The following is a 23,359-nucleotide window of genomic DNA, read 5'->3' on the forward strand; positions in this document are numbered from 1 at the left end:
GGACAAGGGACCCAAAGTGACATGTCTTTTACAGGCAGGATATCCCCACACTCTGAATTCCCTGTTTGTGAAAATGAATTCTTGCTTTCCACTTGCACAGTAGTATCAGAATGAATGCTTGTCCCCAAATCGTTTCCTCTAAATTACAGTTTTGCTCCTATATCTACAACATTTCAATATTTAGATTATTTTCTCAAAGTTACCAATCCCTTTTAGAAAGCGTGGAAAGTATTCTCTCATTACATCTAAGGTCCAAAATTTGACTTCCACATTGTGCAAATAACTCAGATCTCATACTCAGAATTATTTTGTTGACTATTAACCTGGGTCTATAATAATGCTGTATGGATTTGCCTCACTTTGCTGAAAGACCGCATTCCAACACTTACAATTACATATTTTAGATCTTTAGAAATGATCACTACAATGCAGCACTGCAAAATTCGAGGACGTATCCAAGTGCTGCATGAAGAGCATTTCCTAAGCATCACTGGGGTCCATCAGCCAAAGTTTGATTTGGTGTCCTGCACTTTAACAGATATTAATATTAAACACCACTCAATCTGGTTTTAAATTTACAGAGAATGTGTAAGAAGGAACTGCAGCTGCTGGTTTATAACAAAGATAGACACAAAGTACTGGAGTAACTCAGTGGGTCAGGCAGCATCTCAGGAGAAAAAGGATGGGTGACGTTTTGGGTTCCCTTCCACAGTGGGGCAGACACATTGTGTACGGAGGAGCTGCAGATGATGGTTTATACCAATGGTTCTTAACCTTTTTGGCCCCACGACCCCATCAGACATTGTTGGTCAGTACCATGACCCCCGAAACAAAAATTGAAAAACAACCCAGCCCAATTTATTAAAACATGTCTGCCAATAGTCAGTCAATGGGATGGCTGAATTGCTTCGTAACCATCAGGTGATCAAAATGAGGAGGATTGCTCGACAGGCAGCACCTCATGTCAGCGCCGATCACAAGCCTATTGCGTGCCTTCATTTTCAGAGTTACCATGGTTGAGAATCCAGCCTCACAGCAATAGGACTGGACCAATTGGGTCAGGGCCCTCTTCAAAAGGACAGGACAGTCCTTCACATTCAGCCAAAACGTGGCGAGCTCTTGTTCCATGAAGTCACTCTTGAGCTGTGCATCTTCACAAATTCGGTAAAATTCAACCTTCGCAGTCACGTCAGTATTGCTGATGGCAGCGCCTTCAACGAAAAAGGGTCGGACGACCCACTCATCACGAGAGCGGTCGTCCAGTCCGGGGAAGTAACGTTCAATGGCTTCACTAATTGCCAGAAGGTGGGTTGAGATCTCCTCGTGGAAGTGGCATTCAGCATCTGGTGTAGCATCCAGGAGAGTCGTCATCTCAGGGAAGATAATCGGGTCACCGTCCTGTACTCTTCTCTGGTAAAGGTGAATCTTCTTCCTGAACGCTGCCACTTTGTTATGAGCTATCTGTAGCATTGGGAGGTTTCTTTGCAGTAACAGGGTCAAGGAATTCACCTCGGCGAAGAAGTCAGCCAAGTAAGCAACCTTCATCACGAACTATTCATCCTGCATCTTTTCATGAAGCTGATTCTCCTTCTCGGAGAATCCACCCTCTGTCCAAGAACAGCATTATTTCCTCTCGAAGTTAAATCACGATTGAGAACTTTACCACGCGAAAGCCAGCACACCTCTGTGTGGAATATCATTACAGTGAAATCGGCTCCCATCAAACCTTACTGCCACTGCCCTTCTGCTTGGCTTGCCACAGCTCGTTCGCACACTCCGCTAGCTGCAGTGGGTCTGCGAAATCCTCACCGGCGAGAAGCTGGCGGATGTTGTCCGGCATCTGTTCCAAGAAGGCGTGTTCGAAGAGCAGGCAAGGCTGATGACCGTCCATGAGGGTGAGCATCTCGATCATGAGCGCCAACGGCTTGTGATCGTCAAGGCCGCCCATGTGCACGAGCCCCGCTGCGCGGTCCCGGTGGCCGAGTCCAAAGGTACGCAAGAGCAGCGATTTGAGGCCCTCGTATTTGTCCTGATCCGGCGGCGCGCATAGGTAAGGGACCAGGCGACCAGCCGTCTCCTGATCCAATGTGCCGATCACATAGTAGTACCGGTTGTCATCAGCCGTGATGCGTCGGATGTGAAACTGGTCCTCGGTCTGCTGGAACCACACCTGGGGCTGCGATGTCCAGAACACGGGCAGCTTCAGGGAGGCACCATTCTGCTGGGCTGGATTGCCAGCGACCTCGGGCTGTTGAGGTTGATCGTTGGCTGAGTCCATAGTTTAAATCCAAAGTTTGGATCGTCGGGGTCACCAATATGACAGGCAATTAAGCAAGCCACGCGTGGTGAATCAAAGGGATCTTTATTGTCAAAGCAAAGAGGGGTGGGAGATTGCAACATTCACATGGTCCGTCCTGTTTCGACGAATGCAATCAACCTGGTGTGCACAATCAAATAAGATCAAATAGAACAAGTTGTCCAACAACTTTAGGCTGTGCACGCCATACGCAAGAAGAAGAAGAAAGCAAAGAGAACAACACACACGCGAATGGGGGAAGGTTGGTCCGGGGTTCTTTACTAGAGCACACCCCTAAACCTTGTGACAACTCCTTCCCGCCATTACCCAGTCATGTGACCGTGCCCCCGACTGCCGAGGGTTCGCATAGAGAGTGACCTAACCACCGGGTGGCGCCACAACACCAGTAACAAAAGGCGTGCAATACAGGTACACCACATTGAATGGTTTGTATGGCAGATAAGGAGAGATTATGCAGTTAGGACTATTTTCTGTAAATGTTGGCAGTGAGACATGATCTCTTCGAAATGTACACCATTCTTAAGGGGATTAATAGGGTCAATATTGATGACTGATGATTCCACTGAATGGGATGCCCAGAAACAAAGATCATGGTCTCAAAATGAAGATGCACCATTTAGAACTGAAATAGGAAGAGATTTTTCACCTGAGTCTTTGGAACTCTCTACTTTGGAGGGCTGTGGAGGCTCATTTGTTGAACATCTTCCGGATAGAGAACAATTTTTTTTGTGTAGCCAAAGGAGTAGGGGATATTGCAGTGCGGTGGCTCTGAGCATAATGATTAGTATTGATCTTTTTGGATGTTGGAATGGACATGAGAAGCTCATGTGTACTCTATTTCTTATGTTCTTATATTACGGAGGGATTATGTAGAAACGAGGTCTATATTAGCGTCTTTGGAATCCAATTTGAATCATTTTTCCTCCGAGTCTATTTTTGAGGTGAAAATTTTCTTCTATTCCTTTTATTTTTAAGGCCAAAAGCATTTAGTGATATAGGAACAGAACTGACACGAACAACTTAATTATTGTTCAATAACATCATTGATGATTCATGAGAACAAACTGCACACTGTCTCCCACATTTGCCCCAGATTCTTTATTATCTTTGGTTAACAAAAGCCTTGTTGACATGAGATAGTATTTGCACATCAATTTCTATGTTTAGTTTAGTTTAGAGATGCAGTGTGGAAACATGCCCTTGTATGGGGTGCTTCATTATTATCCTTGCTGAATAAAAAGAGAATGCAGACAGCTTACAGGAACAAGTGTATGTGGAAGTAACATTGACATCAAGTGCCAGCCTTTACCAATCCCTTCAAGCGTCATAGCTATCTTGTTCCTGGATCAACCAATAAATACTTGGCTACAAAACCTGATCAAAGGCTGCGATTTCTGTAGCACGACTGATTGTTGACTGCAGAAGAGGAAGGCCTAGGATCCGCAAACCTGGCTTCATTAACGGGTCGGTGGTGGAGAGAGTCAACAAATTCAAGTTCCTGGGCGTACATATCTCCAAAGATCTGTCCAGGACCCAGCACATTGATACAATCATAAAGAAAGCCCATCAATTCCTCTACCTCCTTAGAAGATTGAGGAGATTCGGTATGTTGACAAATACTATTTTGAACTTATACTGTTGCACGGCAGAGAGCATATTGTCAGGTTGCATCGTAGGCTAACTTGGAGGTTAATTGGCCTTAATGTGGAGGATGGAACTAGCGTATGGTTGATCGTTGGTCAGCGCAGACTTGGTAGGTCAAAGGACCTGTTTACACACTATATCTCCAAAACAAAAAAAATCTAATGAGTAGTATGTTTATAAACCTCCTGTGCTGCAGCAAGTAAGAATTTCATCCTTCCCATTTTGGTACATTTAACATTAAAACACTTGATTCTTGATTGATTGAAATATATGGCATTGCAACAGGCCCTTTGGCTCACCAAGTCCACGTCGACCACCAGTTCACACTAGTTCTTTATTATCCCACTTTACCTACAATCCTGACATGCTAGGGGCAATTTACAGAGGCCAATTAATCTACAAACCCAAATGTATTTGGGATGTGAGAGGAAGCCAGAGGAACCGGAGGAAACCCACGCAGTCACAGGGAGAACATGCAAACTCCACACAGACAGCACCTGAGGTCAGGAGCGAACCCGAGTCTCTGGCACTGTGAGACAATAGCTCAACCAGCTGTGTAATTGTGTTACCCTCAATCATCTTCTAACTCCCTGGAGTATTTACGCTGTCTGTAAGGTGCAATGTAGGAGGATAATAGGATGACCTCCACTTGCTTAAATGAAAGCAACTTCAGCAGCACTGAAGCTCAACTCTATCCTTGATGATGCAGCCCCCTTCAAGCTTTCATTCACTGCATCACCTGCATATCTGAAAAATTGACAGCAGCAAACCATCAAAACCTCTGGTGATTTAAAAGGATACGATTACAAAATGTGCAGGAACACCTCCACTGGCAAGGTACTTTCTAGGATTTGTAGTGTTTCACCATTCATTTCGTATCATCGGGTGTTCATCTAAAACTCCCCTATCAATAACGAGAGAGACACTTTCAATAGAGGTTCAAGAAGAGAGTTCCCCAGCGCCACCTCAAGGGAAAATAGAACCTCATAAAAAAATAGAATCATACGTGAATAATAGAAAGATCTCCTAAATCTTTTTATCCATCTTGAGCCCTTCTTTCGAGTCAAGAAATCAAGAGGCAATTGTCATATGGAACAATGAAATTCTCACTTGCCACAACATAATAGGCCTTCCACACAATACACATAGATAATGTATAAGAAACAATTCAGTAAATCAGTAACTCCAATACTCTTGCACAGAATGTCCAAAGTCCTCAGTGCAACCAAACCCAGCCCACAGTTAGTGTTGTGTAGTGCTCAAGAGCCAGATGGGTGTTGGGAAGAAGCTATTCAAGAATCTGATGGCCATAGTTTTCATACCTTTTTCCCCGATGGTAGGACTGACCTCTCACTGTCTCTTGAGTTGCCTCTTGATTTCACCTTGCAAGCCCCGCCACAACCGCTGAACATGCTTCTCATCCTCCAATTTAGAGCAAAACAGGAAAGCTGGAAACACTCAGCTGGCCAGGCAACATAGATTCACTGTCACCATCATTGGTGAGGTACAGGCTGCAGTGTGTACGTCCTATAAATTGCTCTGCCAATAGCCATCATGGCTACACTGACACCACTTCCCAAGCTTTTCTCACCATGACGGGGAAGAGCAACGTGTTCATGGGATCACCACCATGAACCATGGCTGGTTTCCTTCCAAGTCACACACTGAGAATATGTTGCCATTTATTCATTGTCACTGGGCCAACAATCCCAAGCTCTCTACTTAAAAACTTCCTCATCAGAAGGACATTGGTTGTTCAAGAACACAATTGAGAGCTACTTTTCTAGGGTCAAAGTGGGATGGAGGAAAGTTGTGGTCTTACCAGCAATGGCCACATTCTAGGAATAAATTTAAAAAATGCCTCTCTGGCAAAATGAATCATTATGCAGGTATCTTCACACTCTCAATTCTAAGGATGCAGATTCCACATGTCTGAAATAAACAGTTTAGCCAAATAGCTGAACTACACTTGGCAACTCCATTTTTTTATTTGCTCTGCCCTGCTAAAGTTGTTCATTTTTATGATATAATTTCCATTTCTGATTCTATTACTGAATGTGCATAGATATTGGTTGAGGTCAGTGTCATGTTCTGTGGTGCTAGGCAGGGTTGGCAGGCAGTCTGCCAACTCTCACTGCCTTGGACTTGTATACAATGAACGAGCCATCATAACTGTACTAAGCATGAGTCAATGCCTTCAGGAAAAGTGACAAAGAGACCAATAGATATTTTTAAAAGATTAAATGGAATAAACTAAAATAGGAAAATGCATTTATTTTCATCTCGTACATTTTGTAAAAGCAGAGGCAGGATTCGGTTACTTAAATTTAAGTGAAATGTATCTTCGAGACTAATGATGCAGATTGACTTTAATTGAATCTGTCGGGCATTGTTGTTTTGATGTCAAGCGACTGCAGTTCCAGCATTGTTTCTCATGCCATCTGTGCGTGGAGATGTTTGCTTCCTGTGCTGCTGTACGGTTCTGCCTACCAGCACAGGGCACAATCACGTAACAGTGCTGTGCATCAGCAGCCTCCGATTATTGGATGGAATTGGGGTGACCTTTGACTTTGATTGCATGTGAATGACAAATCAAAGGTCAGCAGTTTTGAAATCCAGTTTGGCTTCCTGCACAATTCAGCAGCCGATCCTGGGCATGAAAGGATTTAACAACGGCTGCAATTAAAGGTAGGGAATATGACTACTAATTAGGTCATGGCACTAGAGATAAGATGACAAACAAATTCTACTAAAGATTTCAGAAGTATTTCGTAACCAACCAATTAATGTTCCAAAATATTATTTAAAAATGCAAAAAAGCCTGCACTATGGCATCGTGAGACGGGCAATGCTATTTTTAAACTTCTGTACCAAAGGACTAGAATGATCAGAGGCTTTGAAATCCTTTATATCACAAAAGAAAAGCATTGCTAGCGATTTAAAAAAAAAATGCTCATATCCACCTCTCCTTTAAGCTGTAATTTTCTTAATTTTTTTAAACACGGAATGAAATTTGTATTTAATGTGTTAAATGATAATTTAACATGGATTTACCGGTCAGTTAAGTGCAGAATGAATTTGTGTGCATTTGTTCCATTTTATACCCATTAAATGTCCATTTGCTGCAAAGCTTTGGAATTTACAGTTTTACTGCACAGAGCACCTCCATGCAAAGAGATAAGTACAAATTAGATCTGTAAAACAGAATCCTTATTTTGCTTCCAAGCAGCATTGGTAAGAGTGCATATAAGTGCTTTTCATGCTAACAGTCATAATCCCTTTCCTCTTGCTGTTTTTATTTTCTTCTGCATCTGCCTGACAGACCGATGGAGATTTAAAGCTAACTACAGCTAGCAGAAGCAAGTTTGAAGCCTGCTGGAGACAAATGTGGAACCAAGAGAATACAAAATTAGAATGTAGGTGAATTTCAAAATCTATTACACAAACAAATGTTCATAAAGCCTGGACATACTCTAAATGACATGTTAACATAATTAGACAAGTTTTACAAACAGTATGCAGGACATTATGTGTTATTGAGAAACTAGATTCTTTAACCACTGCATCATCTCGAAATTATGTAAAGTAAAAATTATTCTGAAGCTGATATAATCTTATTGTTCTCTATGTTCTTTTGTCAGTTGCCATGTTTGGTTTTTAAAATTGGTGTAATGCCATGAGGATTTTCTAACCTGAGATAAAAACATGCTTTAACTTTCAAAATTCTTTAGTCAGCACAATGTCATCAACATGTTCAACTTCAACTGTGAAAGGATTTAGTTTTTAAAATCACAGAGCATATTAATATAACACTTAGATTATTTTTTCGTCATCCATAAACATTTGAATGTTAAAGGCATTAAACGGTCGATTTGTGGAAAAAGGCCATGTTCTTCTCAATTTTGAAACATAATGAACATTATTAAGATTTGGAATTTATAATTCAGTCTGCTGATCTTGCATCTTCCATGTACCAAGAAGATATAGCTGCAATTAATCTCAAAGGTCATAAACTTGTGAAGTGCCTGAAATATTACACTTGAAACTGTATCTTAATAATAATAATATCTTTTATTGTCATTGCACGTCAGTGCAACGAGATTTAGTGTGCAGCTCCACTGATGTACAAGAAAGGTAAATAAATACAATACATAAATAAGCAAGCTGAATTGATTGACGTGACCATCTGAGGGAGACTGTCCAAAGGGGGTGGGTGGGGGGGCACTCATTAGGGCCGGTTCAGAGCCGCTATAGCTCTTGGGATAAAACTGTTCCTGAGTCTGGAGGTTCGGGCGTAGAAGGCCTTGTAACGTCTGCCGGAGGGAAGTAGTTGAAACAGACCGTGGCAGGGGTGTGATGAGCCTTATGGATGCTGAGGGCCTTCCTGAGGCACCGCGTGTGGTAGATGCCCTCCAAGACTGGTAGCTCTGTCCCAATGATCCGCTGCGCTCTGTTGACGACGCGCTGAAGAGCTCTCCTCTCCGCCTCCGTGCAGCTGAGATACCACACAGAGATGCCATACGTTAGTATGCTCTCTGTGGTGCAGCGGTAGAACGTTGTCAGCAGCTGTTGGGGCAGACCAGTCTTTTTTAATGTCCTCAGGAAGAACAGTCGTTGCTGTGCCTTCTTGACCAGCGCGGCGGTGTTCGTGGACCATGTGAGGTCTTCTGAAAAGTGAGTGCCCAGAAACTTAAAGCTGGACACTCTCTCCACACTTTCCCCGTAAATGGAGATTGGGGCATATTCTCCAGAATGGGACCTCCTGAAGTCAATAATCAGCTCCTTGATCTCGGAGGTGTTTAGTGCCAAGTTGTTATTGGCGCACCAGTCCGCCAGGTTCTGCACCTCCGCTCTGTAGTTTGTTTCATCACCGTTGGTGATCAGCCCAATCACTGTTGTGTCGTCTGCAAACTTCACGATGGTGTTGGTGTCGAATGCAGGAACACATTCGTGAGTGAAGAGGGAGTAGAGCATGGGGCTTAGTACACAACCCTGTGGTGTGCCGGTGCTCAGGGTGATGGTGGAGGACAGGTTATCTTCATTAAACCATCAAAAAATGGATGTGTAAGTAGAAGCTGATGTAAGTTGTTGGTTCGCTGCCTTGAATATTGCTTAGTGCAGAATTAATACAGAAATCCTCAACCCATTTGTAAACATGCGTCCAGAATATTTAACAGTGTATGCGGGGTACAGGTTTTTATTTGCAGACTCAGAGAATATTAGCTAATTACAATTAATTGTACTAATAAGCTAAAACTATAAGGATTATAACTTCAAAATTTGCTTCAGGCTCAGGTAAAATTAAAAATTGAGGTATGTTCACAATATAAAGATACAGTAAATTCAGCATTTATACATAGAACAGAACAGTCCAGCATAGGAACAGGCCCTTTGGTCCATTGGAAGAGCAAAGGGCAAAATACAGAGTGCAGCATATAGTTCTCGGCATTGTAAGGCACCAGACCAGAGTCCAATGTCTACAATGGGGTAGACAATAATTGGACAGTACCCTCATTCAGAAGCCTGAATACAGAATGGAAGAAGCTGTTCCTGAGTTTGGTGATGCATACTTTTAAGCTTCTGTGTCTTTTGCCCGATAGGAGCAGGGAGAAGTAGAATGACTGGGGTGGGACAAGTCTTTGATTATGTTGGCTTTACGGAGGCATCGTAAAGTGTAGAAGGGGATTAATGGTGGGGAGTCTGGTCTGTGTAATGGACTGGGCTACATTCACAATTCTCCAATCTCTTGCAGTCTTGGGCAGCGCTGTTTCTTGAAGTACTGCGGACTGTTGTTTTTTCTTATTTAAGAAGGATTGCATTTGCATAGACGACAACACAGTTGTTTGATTAGTTACATTAGTTTAATTCTGGTAATCAAGAGTTTAATCTTTTAAAAAAGGTTGTGATGACCTGCTGGTCATGGTTTCACTCACCATCACTAGCCTCAGCTTTAAAAAAAAATCATGGTGCTATTCAAGCTGGTGTCTCTTGATCATTGATCAAGGACTCTGGCTTCAATCCCAGCAACATGTGCTACATTACAGCACCCTCTCAGTGAGTCATGAATCGACAGAGGTCTCTGTCTCAGGAAGATGTGCAGACTGTCTCTTTGGATATATCAAAATGGAGAGTCAGATTTTTGTCTCTAGGGTCATTAGGCATGAAGAGAACAGGTAGGAAAGAGAATCAGAGGTCAAGATCAGCCATGGTCTTATCATATGATGGGGTAGCCATTTGGCCAGTTTCTGATTCTATTTCAAATGTTCTTATGTTATTAAACATTCACCGTTCAGCAGTTTTCATCACAAGCTTCTCTGATCATTCCATTAATTTCACCTGACCTTTAGTGGGAGTTGATAACTATACAATCACAACATCTTTGACAGAAACATCTCCAAAAAAGGCTTGCCATGTCTCTCCCCTTTCTGTGGATGGAAAGTCACGTACATTAAGCACAATCAAGGAAGTACCTGTACAACAAAGCCATACAACAATCATATCGGTAGTTACGAATTTAATTTTGTGGTTTTCTTGTTCATTTTGAATAACAAACTCAGTTCGTGCTGGAACATAACCACTAAATGGCACCGAAATGAGTCAGCCTTCCTTCACAATGTTAGTCAACAAATCAGAAACAGGCCCTTTGACCCACTAAATCAATCAATCACCTAGTTTCAATTCAGGTGAGAATCTTCTGACTCCAGTAAATCCTCACCTGGTCCAGTTCAAAACTATGATGTATGAAGTCTTATGAATTAAGTCTGAAGTCTAAAGTCTTGATAATTCATCACATGATCTTTATCCACCTGAACCATGGGCGAAACTGATCCTGTGCATTCAATAACCAACAACCAGCATCCTTGTACAAATATAGGATTATCCAGTTCAAAGTGGTCATCACAAACTCTGGTGTCATGTTTTTCCTTTTGCCTCATTTGTGTGGAGGCATCAAACCAAATGCATTCTGAAACATCTTTTCATTAAGAACTCAGCAAGCATCTGTCCTGCACTTGTATGTGGTGAATTCTGGGATGAAGAAGAAATGTGTAATTTTGTTTTGATTTCACTTCCTTTCATCTTATTCAATCCACGCCACCTGTCACTATGTGAGTTGTCCTTTATGCCAGCTCTTTGAGGCAGAATGTTGTTGAGCTGTGTGCACCCACCCGACCGCATTCCTTGTACAAAACGCAGCAGTGTCATCAAAATGCCAATGTCTGTCACAGGTAATTTAGGACAACCACTGAAGCTCACTCTCAATGATGAAGTCATTGTTTGAGATGTACAAAAATACCTCAGGAACTGCTTCTATCCATTTTGCATGTGCATCCACAACAATCATGATCACCTTTCCCATAAATGGATCTGCACAATTCACTTGTGCTCTTGTGTTTCTCCACACTGTGTCTGTAGGTGAACATTTTCATTTTGATCAAGGTCTAATTGGTGAGGGCCAGGTGTTGAGAAACGCTATTGGTGGATTGCAGAAACACTCTTGGCATTGTTTAAGTTCCCTCATAGTGTCTTCCAATTACTCAACCTTTCTTGGTCACCAAATAAACATAACAATTTGCTTGATGTAAGCAGCACCTCATGGAACGGCTTCAGAATAATTGCTCTTCCTTGTGGTGGGACAACTACTTTGGATTCCTGAAGAACCCCAGCATTCTGGATGATTAATTGATACCTTTTCCTGTGAAGTTGCAATGAAGTGTTACCTTCATGTTATCCTGCCAAACCATGCAGTAGGTGTTGGTGCACCTGCAGCAGGATAAGAGTCACGTTTTGTCATGATGGCAAACTTTTGTATTGTAATTTGTGTTCTGTTCATGGATGCCAGCAATGACACACCCTCACCCAATAAGAGTGTCTCACAGGAGGATGCACTAACTGGCAATTGACTCAGAGTATCAGCATCTGATTGTCTGCTCTTGAGCTCCTGGGCACCGACTTGTGCAGCCTTAGTTAATGTTCAGCTCTGCATTCTGGCACAGGCTGACTAACAAATCCTCTTGAATTCATTACAAATATTTAATGTTTCACTCAAGCAACCATGTGTTGGAATTTATCACTTATCCATAACAGATTCTATGCAACCTTGTGGGGTATTCAAAACTAGTCACCAAAATGAAAATGTTCACTCACAGACATAGTGCAGAGAACATGTTCAATTAATTGACTTATTTTAAAGACACATCTTGCCAGGTAAAAAGGATCAACAATTATTTCTTCCAAAAGTGAGGGGGAGAAGGATGGAGACTAAAAAAGTCAAAACACTGGCAGCCCCAGGTAACTAAACTTTCATTATCTCATTGGTTAAATCTTCTCTGCTTTAAAGAGAGAACTTGATGCACAATCAATCACTTGCTCATCTTCCATTCTCCATATAGAGTAACAAAACCATACGCACAGTTGATCCTAATGAACAAGAATATTGGACTCAGCATCAACTGTTCTGGGACTCAGAACTTCCATGCAGTTTTATGATTTTGCTATTGCAGAAGGCCTAGCATGGTGTGCAAATATAGCAGGAGCAGGCACGTGCCGTCAGGGGAGGCAAGGCAGGCACTGCCTACCCTGACTAAAATGATGAAATGGCAATTATTAAATATAAATATTAAAGGCATGGGAGAATTATGCCTATCTAAGAGATCGATCTCTTAGGTAGGCATAATTCTCCGTGCCTTTCAACCGCAGCACTTGTAACCGTTTAAGGTCTGTGCAGCCCACGTGCCGTCAGCGCTGTTTCAAGCCGTAAATTTCAAGCGGAGCTGAAGGCAGCTGAAATTCTGCCTTTGCTGTACTGCGCAGCGCGAGTTTCTTGGCGGGTTTATCAAATATGGATTGCCATTATTTTAAGCGTATCTTAGGAAACAAAGAGTGAAGAATGGAGTTCATGTACCAATAATGTGGTAAGTATATTTCTTGGTGCTTTATGTTTTTAAATACTGTATTTCCCGGGGTGGGTGGGGAGAGCTCCTTTCACAGTGTTTGGGGAGTCTGGCCCGGGGTAAAGTTGCGGGGAGGGCAGGAGTGTTGTGAAGGAGGAGATCGGGGCCAGTAACCCGCTTGCGATGCTCCGGGCATGGAGCCACCGCATTGTGGCCAGGGAGTGAATTCGCTCGGGTGGCTGCAAGTAGCCGCCGGGACCAGACAACCCCTTCTGTCGGCCCCCTGCTCACCTCTGGCAGTGCTCTCCGTCTGAAAACCTCTCTCCTGCCGCTCGCCGGCTTCACTCATATCAGCCGCTTCCCGCAAATCCTTAAATTCCGACAGCGCACTCAAGGGACCAAATGTGGTTACTCGGCTGTCGGAATTTAAGGATTTGCGGGAAGCGGCTGATATGAGCGAAGGGGTTGTCTGGTCCCGGCGCCAACTCGCAACCACCCGAGCTAATTCACTCCCCAGCCACAATGCGGTAGCTCCGTGCCCGGAGCGTCGCAAGTGGGTTACATATGAGCGAAGCCGGCGAGCGGCAGGTGAGAGGTGTTCAGACGGAGAGCACTGCCAGAGGCGAGCGGGCCGGCAGAAGGCGTTGAAGTGGCAGCCAGTTCTGCTGTCGGGTCCCAGCGGCCACTCGCAGTCACCCGAGCTGCTTCCTTCCCCTGAAGTGGCGGCCAGTTCTGCTGTCCGTGCCCGGAGCGCTGCGGCAGCGGTGAGTGAGTCTGACATGATCTCCGACCCCCTCCTTCTCAACACTCCTGCCCTCCCCGCATCTTTAACCACTGGCACAGACTCTCCACACGCTGTGAAAGGAACTCTCCCTCCAATTGGACCCTTGAATTAGTATTGTCATTCAATAAGATGACAACTGATTCAACGTCCCGGTGTGCTCCCGTTTTTCCCACCATCTCTCCACCTGCCTTCATCCTCCGTCCCTCACCCATTCAGTAATTAAAAAATGAAGGAGATTTAGAAGCCTTGGGAAAATTGATTTGTTACTTATTTTTATTTTTTACGGAGAGAACAATCTGCGCATGCGCGGTTTAAGATTTATTTTTTTTAAAAGCCGGCTGACTGCCTACCTTGAGTAATTACTCACGGCACTTGCCTGGAGATACCCATGGCAATTGCAAACTCTTAAACCTGTCAGGTTGGTAGAACTATGTTCTCCAACACTGTCTTAACCTTGCCTTCAACTTGGTGAACCTCGGTCAGCCTCCGTCTTTCAGTTCATATTAGGTGCTGCTGAACTAGCAAAGACGTATGTCTTTTCTCAATCATCTTCCTGCTTCTCAAAATCAAAGTAAATGTTCCAGCTTTTCCTTGTGTTCATGCTCTTGTCTTTCCAGCCCTCAGGATGCTATGTAGTTTGCATGCGATAGCTGGCAGACGTTGGATGAATGTGTGTAATGTCCTCTGGACCCAACCCAATGGCTTTCAAACACCACACATTTAGGCTCTATTGTAAACATTGGAGTTTGTTTTAACATCTAGTTGATGACCAGTGAAAGATTTGAGACTATGCAATTTTGAGACCTTTTCTCACCCCATTTTGGCCAGGTGTTAACAGAGTGTGCCCATGTTGTTCGATGGGCTAAGGCATCAAGTTGAGGTCGGGGCTGCCAACGATGATGACTGTGATGTTAACTGGCAGTGCAGGAGAAGGAGGGGGGATTGCAAATACTGAATATCCCAGAGCTGCAGCAGTCCAGACGTTTTTATGAGGACCAGTGGAATGCTTTCCCACATAAAACTAAATGTGATACTTGGCCTTGGTTTGTCTGTTTGCTCTGCTCTCACCTTCCATTAAACTGTTCACTGTATGCACATGCACAGTCTAACCATTCTCAACTAAACATAGCTATCCGGAACTTATTTCAACATCAACAGACTAGATTCCCACAGTAAAAAGCAGGCTGTTTCAGATACCTTTAAATATCTGGCGATAGCTTGGACTTGCCAAGAGTTATTTGGGAGCATGTGTGGCTATCTTTGGTGCAACATTGTAGGAAAGCCAATGGTCCTAATTGATGCCATTCTTGTCCTGTTAATAACAGATGAAAGCAGTTGCAATGTACCCTTGATGCTTAATTTGAACATCCTTACCAATTCTTCCATTAATGATTTCTGATCCATATCCGAATCAGATTTTTTCCTACAATGTACCCATAGTATCTACAAAGGAATTTATCAACAGAAATAATCAAAAAGGTTTCTGAAGGACAGTATGTATATTCTTGTTTTACCCTTTTGTTTTAAAGCAGTATGGTGTATCAAATAGTAGCACTTAGCTCTTAAGAATGGTTTTCCCCAAAGCTTGCATACAACATTAACTAATATACATGTCAACCCAAGGTTCAAATCACGCTAACATTTTATTTTTTAATATGGTGCTTGACTGTTGCCTACAGCGTTTTTAATTTGTAGAATTTGGGATACCAAATTTTAAATATTTACAGCCTTCTTCTTTTTGGATACATCCAGCATTGTACAATTCTCTTCTGCGGTTCTTTGCTTGATTTTCGTGTTCAATGTGGTGTCAATTGAAAGGCATAATTCTCTACTTTATCATCCCGCTGTGCTATATTTTGCTCCATCAAAATTGTTTTAAATTATGAAATACAGCTTAAAAAAAATACTCAAATCCATGTAATGAGACATAGATGAAGAATAAAGTATAATAACATGTTAAGTATGACCATCAGAATTAGGAGTAGGAGAAGGTCACTGGCATTTAGACCTGCCACGTCTTGCAGAAATAGTGTAATATAATGGGAAGTGTTTAAGAAGGAACTGCAGATGCTGGAAAATCGAAGGTAGACTAAAGTGCTGGAGTAACTCAGCAGGTGAGGCAGCATCTATGGAGCGAAGGAAATAGGCAACGTTTCGGGCCGAAACCCTTCTTCAAACTTCCAAATTCCCATCCACATGATAACTTTTTATCCTCTCGGTTCTCAAAAATGTATCTACCTTTGAATTAAAAATAATCAAAGACTCTGCTTCCACTGTTATTTCAGGAAGAGAGTTCAATAATCTCACAGGTCTGAGAGAAAAAAATTAATCTAATTTCTAGCTTAAGCAGATGCGCCCTTACTTCTGAACATCGACACTGGTTATTAATCCTGCCACATGATGAAACATCCTCTCCAATTATATCATGTTGTGAGTACTCGCTACATGGTACCTTCGGGCTGTAGTTAGTAGAATAGGTTTTGGGGGCTATCTGGCCTCTTCCTGCTTGTTTGTTTCTGGATGCAGCTAGTACTTTACATCCTCTGCTTTCTTTGAGTCAAGATAGTGAATATTGGGAGGACGTTATTAAATATTGGCCACTTTGGCTGAAAGACCGTTCATCATCAAATAGTGCCACTGAATACTTCATGTCCATCTGCAAGGATACATAGGAGCTTCATTTAAAGATGTCATTGATTATGTGAAAATAAAAACAAAACTGCAGATGCTAGAAATCTAAAATTAACACAGAAAATGCTGGAAATACTCAGCATATCAGGCTGTACCTGAGGAAAGTAAACCAGAATTCATGTTTCAGATCAAAGACACTTCTTCAGAACTGGGAATGAGACAAAAGAAGCTTGTTAAGGTCCATAGAGACTGGGGAGGGAAGATGTCTCTAAGACAGTAAAAACAGTGTGACTGCAGTGATAGTCTGTAAACAAGATGATCTGGTCAATTAGTGAATGGGAACAATTAGAGAGTAAGAACATAGATAAAAGAATGTAGACAAAAGAACATAGGAGTTATAAAATGGAGACCATGAAGACTTGCCCGGCAGGTGAGACTGGACATGTCCTCGACTCCCTGATGGAAAGTTTAGTTTAGTTTAGAAATACAGTGCGGAAACAGTCAAGAGCGGAACTCACTATCAAGACATGGGGGGGACGGGGGACACATTTTTTTGGTGGGCGCGCGCATGCGCACACTCACACACGTGCACACGAGGCTTCGGAAGCTCAATCCAGCGCTACATGCAGCTCAACTGCCTGTCTCACCGGGTTAACTACAGCCCTGTCTGGTCTGACGGGATACCAGCGCGGAGAAGCAGCGCTGGTATCCCGTCAGTCAGTCTTCCCTCCCCAGTCCCTCCCTCCCGCCATATTTCCCGCAAGTCCAGGCAGGTTAACCTGGCGGGAATGTCGCCCACCTCTCAAAACCTTGGGGGGACGTGTCCCCTCTGGCCCCCCCGGCTTTTCCGCCCCTGGAAACAGGACTATCTGCCCACTGAGTCCCCGCCGATCAGCAATCCCCGCACATTAACACTATCCTACACATATTAGGGCCAATTTACACTTATACCAAGCCAATTAACTTACAAACCTGTATGTCTTTCGAGTGTGGGAGGAAACCGAAGATCATGGAGAAAACCCACGTGGTCATGGGGAGAAGGTACAAACTCTGTACAGGCAGCACCCGTAGAGAATAAAGAAATGCTTAGGTTATGTGTTCACAGCTCACAATAGGCCTTTAACTCATAAGTGAAAATACTCAATTGGCCCAAAGGTGAAGGAAGAGTAGAAAACACAAAAAAAATGTTTTCTTGTTTTGTCATTCTTGTAAAAAGGCTTATCACTTGTAATTGTTACCCCAAGAGTTAGAGGGCTCTTTTGCTAAACCTGGTCCCCACAGCTATGTACTGCATACAGGAACATTTACTTGTTCATGGACAAGAACAATATTTCTTTTGATTTTGATTTCATTATTGTATTTGTATATAAATTTGTAAATATAATGAAACTAATATGTTTGTCATGCAAAATCAACTGCCCACCAAATAATTGCTGCCAAGCTATTCCTAAAATTGCAATGAAAGATGCCAGTAATTTCTTAGGCGTTATCTTTCACACCACATGTACCTACCCACATTGTCAGATGGCATGGAACAGAATATGTGAAAGCAAACACCAGAGAATATTAGTCTTTTGTTACCACATATAGGAGAAATGTGTATAACACATATGTGAGGAGGATGCTAGGAGACTGCAAGGTGACTTGGATAGGCTGGGTGAGTAGGCAAATGTTTGGCAGATGCAGTATAATAGTAAGATTAAACGAGAACTTACCAGTTTGAAGTTTGATCTTGATTTTATGAGGAGTTACGATGAGCGATTACGTGAAGAAGGGCCGTCCGTCTGCGTGCGCGTCAATCTTCAAAGCAGCGGTGTTAAATCACAGATAAAAAGAAGACCTGAGAATAGTAAGATTGAAGAAACTAGAACTTCCATGTGACCTTGATGGTATGAGGGTGGGAGCGGTGGGCACGTAATCGCTCATCGTAACTCCTCATAAAATCAAGATCAAACTTCAAACTGGTAAGTTCTCGTTTAATCTTACTATTTTACTTCGGAGTCACGTGAGTGACTACGTGAAGATTTCAAAGCTCTGTGATTTTACGCCGGTTACGAATCCAGGCGTCACACACTGAATGGATTGACCATGGATGCGTGTAATCATTAAAGCATTCAGACATTACGTAGTTAAGTAAGGACACTGATGCTTTAAATGAAAGAAAAGTTTAAAAAAACTAGTTTCCCCTCCCAACCTTGGGGGTAAACTATGGGACAGAACTTAAAATGGTACGTGCAAACACCCCCAGTCCCGTAATAGGTTTGTTATAAAACCGGTGGACCGTTATTTCATTCGTCCATCCTGCAGCCACTAGGATGTTGTCAAGAGGCACGTCCATTGCTCTTGCTGCCGACGTAGATGCAGCCCTGGTAGAGTGAGATTTAACCATATGAACGTTCACTCTGTTACCGCCATTACCCCCTTTGACCATCTGGAGATGGTTTGTGTTGACACCTTCTGGTCTGTTCTGAGCCTCTGTGGTTCTCCGTAACTCTCAGATAGTGGCGTTAGTATGTTACCACACACACAACCGTAGGTCCTCTGGATATGCCAAGAACTGGATCTCCATCCCTGGCATTCTTGGCCTGCTATGTTTATATCAAGTTCCTGATTACGAATGTTATGTTGTTCATATTGGTGGTCATGTGGTCCAACCGTAGCTTTTGCAGTGTCTGGACTCTTTGTCAGCATACCACCTTCAGGGTTAGTTATAGGCGGTCCCCACTGTCAAAGTAGGGTTAGTACCACGCTCACATCCCATGTCCGTGTACCTTGGTCTTAGAGGTATTAGATTGTAAATTCTCTTCATGAATTTTGTTGTAAAGGGGTGCGTTCCTATCGACCTGTGCCCTGCTTGCAGCATCAGATAGGAGGAAAGTGCGCCTCTGGCACTATTGATTGCACTATAACTTTGTTTATAGTTATAGTACAGAGTTGATAGGAAACTCCAAGACATCTGTTATCCGAACTGTGTTGTATTTGTTCGGACAGTCCTATGCCTTGAAATGGCCTCCTCAGAATCTGCAGACCAACAAGTTAATACGTTCGTGTAGTGGATGATTACTCCCTGTAACTGGGTTCACTAGGAGGTCCCTGCTCTTGGGTACAGCCATAACTGGCTGGACTATAGTTCCCAACATTTTTGGGGACCAGGCTTGAGTAGGCCAATCTGGCACTACCAATATGCCTGTGGCTTAGTCTTGCTTGATTTTGGTCAAGCATCGGTTTGTGAGACAATTTTGCGGAAAGCATACATAAACAATCCTCCCCAATTGAGGGAGAAAGCATCCACTGCCTTTGTTCCTGGATCCTGCTTGCAGGACACATATCTGGGTAACTGATGGTTTAGTCTAGATGCAAATAGATCAAATCTGGTATGCCAAATCGTGTAGTTATTTTGTTAAATACTGCCTGATTCAACATCCATTCTGTGTTGTTATTAAACATCCGTGATCCAGCATCTGTCAACGTGTTATATCTACCTCGTAGATTTCCCAAATATTCCTCTTGATACACCAGTGCCAAATGAGGTTCGACAATCTATCGTAAGATACAGATTTTACACCACCCTTGTTAGTGGATATGTGCCACCGCAGTGGTGTTATCAATCTGAATTTGAACAAGCACCGGTTGCATATTGCTACAGAACCCCTTGAGTCCAAATTGTGCCCCCAACAATTCTGGGTAATTGATTCCATGTGTTGGGGAATTACAGACTCCTGCTCATTCCATCTGCCCCCACAGCTCTAGACTGTGTCAGTGGCTCCCCATCCTTAGCCGCTAGCATAGGTCTGAAGAACCCTCGATGGCTTTCAAGCAAATTTACTTTGAGCTTTCTCACGTTCGTTATCCACCGTAGTTATTCAACAAAGGCCTCTGCTGGCAATCCATAGTTTTGCCAATTGTGCCTGCATGGAATCTGAGTGTTCGTTCCTTTGCTCGCTGTAATTCTGGTAATGCAAAGGCCCGTACGTACTGCTGGAAATGCAGCTACTATTTGCCAATTACACTCGCTGTTTACCTGATAGATGGCTAGTATTTGACTATCAGGTCGTAGCAGGCTTGATTAATATAGTCGTTTGCCCCTAGGCAAAGTCACCAACATATTTACTGTTTTTGATAGTAAATTCTAGGTAATCAATTACCCTTGTAGGTGTCAATTTTGATTTAACTGGATGGATGAGGTAACCAATTCTATCAAACAGGGTACACAAAATTGTACACCAGGGAAACTCAGCGGGTGCAGCAGCATCTATGGAGCGAAGAAAATAGGCGACGTTTCGGGCCGAAACCCTTCGGTTTTGGTTTGCTTTGACTGATGCTTCTGCCAATTCTTGGTGCCTCCAAAATGAAATTGTCCAAATATGCCATTACTATGTGGTTCTGAGACCTTTGTAGACCCAGAATTGGTTTCCATAGTTTTGTCAATAGTCTAGATGTCAACCCATTTGGCAGATCCATACCATCCAGTTAAACTTCAAATATCTCCTGTTCTTAGTGAATAGACACCAAATAGTATGCATCTTTGAGGTCGATGCATGCCATGTGACCATTTTATAGGAAGCTCCTATAAAACAGTAGTTAGACCGTAACAAAATTACTGTTTCTAAAAGTCTATACTGCACAAATGAGTTAAACCTGGATGAAGTGACATCCTCCATCTGTCACATGTCCTGAATGGCAATCCTGCCCAAAATTACTGGGCCTGCCTCGAAGACAATTCCAGTCCGAGTTCCAAGTCTGCTTGGAACCTGTGTATGTTGTGCAGTAAAATTATCACGTTATTATCTGGGGTTTTTTTTATTTTATTTATTTTTTTAAACCAGTTCTGAAATTTCATGTTATTGTCATTTTGAACAAGAACACAAGAGTAAATTACCAACATGTAACTGCTCCACAATCCCTTGTTTCAGTAAACCCAGACCCACCTACCTCCATGGCTACCGGTGGTCTTGTGGTAAGCCCAAAGGCCCCTGATGCGGATTCCTTTTCTCTCCTTGATTGGGAGTAGGACTGGTAAGGAGTGTGGATTCCATGTTTCTCCCGACCTCTGCTTGGGTCTGGTCTGAAAACCTCATCATACTGAGCCTGCCTTGTAGGACAATTCTGGCCATTATTTTGAGTCTGCCTTGAAAGACGACTCTGATCGTATTTCCGTGCCCAGCTTTCAAGCTACCACCGGATTCAGTGAACCGCTTACCCCCTATGGAGGTGTGGGGTGTGTTGTCGCCTATGCGGATATTCTGTCAACTGCTGCCTCTTGAGGCCATATGCATGCTTCAGTATGTTCATACTTTAAATTCGAGATCAGTTACCTACTGATCATTCACACTCCCCTCCACTGAGAATGAGGTTCGTAGGCAGCCCTGAAAACAGGTGCTGCCGCAGGCCCCTGAGGATACCTGTGCTGACATGGCCCTTCCAGTGGACCTAAATGAGATTCTAGCTTTGGTCAGACTGAAATGGACCATGAATGCTCCTCTCCTCAGAGCAGGAGACATTTGTGCAGCCCTAAAAACAGGTGCTGCTGCCTGCGGGTTCTCCATAATACCCGGGCTGTCAAGAGCTAGAATCCATCCAGGGAAGCACCCAGTGGAACCTGGATGATTGCAGAAGCACTTATTTTCTGTTTGTTTGTATGGAAGCTTATTATTCCTTTTATGTAAAGCATTTTGGTGTTGACTTAAACAGTGCAATATAAGTAAAACTTACTTACTTACTTCCTTTCTTCTGCTTGTCCCTGGGAAGGTTTCCCCCCCTCTTCTTTGTACTCTGATTCATTGAATTGAATACCTTTATTGTCATTCAGACCTTACGGTCTGAACGAAATTTCGTGCCTGCAGTCATACATACAATCATACAATAATAAACAACAATAAACACAAATTAACATCCACCACAGTGTATCCTCCAAGCACCTCCTCACTGTGGTGGAGGCAAAAATCTTAGGGTTACTGTCTCTTCCCTCCTCTTCTCCCTCTGCGCTGAGGCGATTCCCCACCGGGCGATGGCACAACAGTCCCGCGGCTCACCGAACCCCGCAAACGGGCCGGTTCAAACACCGCGGCCCGGGGGTGGTCGAAGCTGCCGCCCTCCAGTCCAGCACACGCAGCCGCTGGCCCGCGGCTGAACCCAGGACTCAGGTCACCGCCGCCAGAACGCCGTCCCAGCCCCCGGAGCACCGTTCCAGCCCCGAGCCGGATCGCCCTCACGTGAGTACCGTTCTCCCTCGGGCTGGGCCACTCCGACGGGAGCGCCGTTCTCCCTCGGGCTGGGCCACTCCGACGGGAGTGCCGCTCCTCCCTCGGGCTGGGCCACTCCGACGGGAGTGCCGTTCTCCCTCGGGCTGGGCCACTCCGACGGGAGTGCCGCTCCTCCCTCGGGCTGGGCCACTCCGACGGGAGCGCCGTTCTCCCTCGGGCTGGGCCACTCCGACGGGAGTGCCGTTCTCCCTCGGGCTGGGCCACTCCGACGGGAGTGCCGTTCCACCCTCGGGCTGGGCCACTCCGACGTGAGTGCCGTTCCACCCTCGGGCTGGGCCACTCCAGACGTGAGTGCCGTTCCACCCTCGGGCTGGGCCACTCCGACGGGAGTGCCGTCCTCCCTCGGGCTGGGCCACTCCGACGGGCCACAGCCCCTCACGGGAGAGTCTCTCAGCTCCTCGCCAGGCCGCTCTCACGAGAGCGCAGTTCCAGCCCCGGGCTGGGCCACCCTCACGGGAGTGAGCTCAGGGCGAGTCCTGTCAGCTGCCTCCGGAGTCCCAAGGTCGCCAGCTCCGCCATTAGGCCTCAGCGTAGACGGAGGCAGAGAAGGGGGACACGACAAAAAGGTCGTATTCCCCCGAAGGGAGAGACAGCAAGCCCCGTTTCACCCCCCACCCCCCCCCCCCCACATAAACACGACCTAAAAACCAAAAACGTAACTAGACAAAACGAAAAAAACAACACAAAAAAGTAAAAGACAAACGGACTGCAGGCGAGCCGCAGCCGTTCCCAGCGCCGCCACTTCCGGTTACCCCGGTGGTTATTCAGAGTGGTTTCTTCCACATGTGCGAGGCTCCCGGCACCGGCACTGCTGTAGGCCGTGCTGATA

At 44.2% G+C, this 23,359-nt stretch overlaps 1 protein-coding gene across 2 annotated transcripts in view; it reads left to right on the forward strand.

The window, feature by feature from the left end:
- Nucleotides 1-6,423: 6,423 nt before the first annotated feature.
- The window catches only part of dnajc6 (DnaJ heat shock protein family (Hsp40) member C6), a 92,878-nt gene continuing 75,942 nt past the window's right edge, over nt 6,424-23,359 (forward strand). The window contains exons 1-2 of one of the 2 annotated variants that reach the window (XM_033028301.1): nt 6,424-6,649; nt 7,284-7,377. In XM_033028301.1, coding sequence (XP_032884192.1) covers nt 7,347-7,377 — 31 coding nt within the window. In that variant the 5' untranslated portion in view covers nt 6,424-6,649; nt 7,284-7,346. Of the gene's footprint in view, nt 6,650-7,253; nt 7,378-23,359 lie in introns of those variants that run through there. The other variant, XM_033028302.1, reaches the window with a different exon arrangement.

The sequence above is a fragment of the Amblyraja radiata genome, chromosome 10 (genome assembly GCF_010909765.2).
Source record: "Amblyraja radiata isolate CabotCenter1 chromosome 10, sAmbRad1.1.pri, whole genome shotgun sequence".
In the NCBI taxonomy this organism is placed as follows: domain Eukaryota; kingdom Metazoa; phylum Chordata; class Chondrichthyes; order Rajiformes; family Rajidae; genus Amblyraja; species Amblyraja radiata.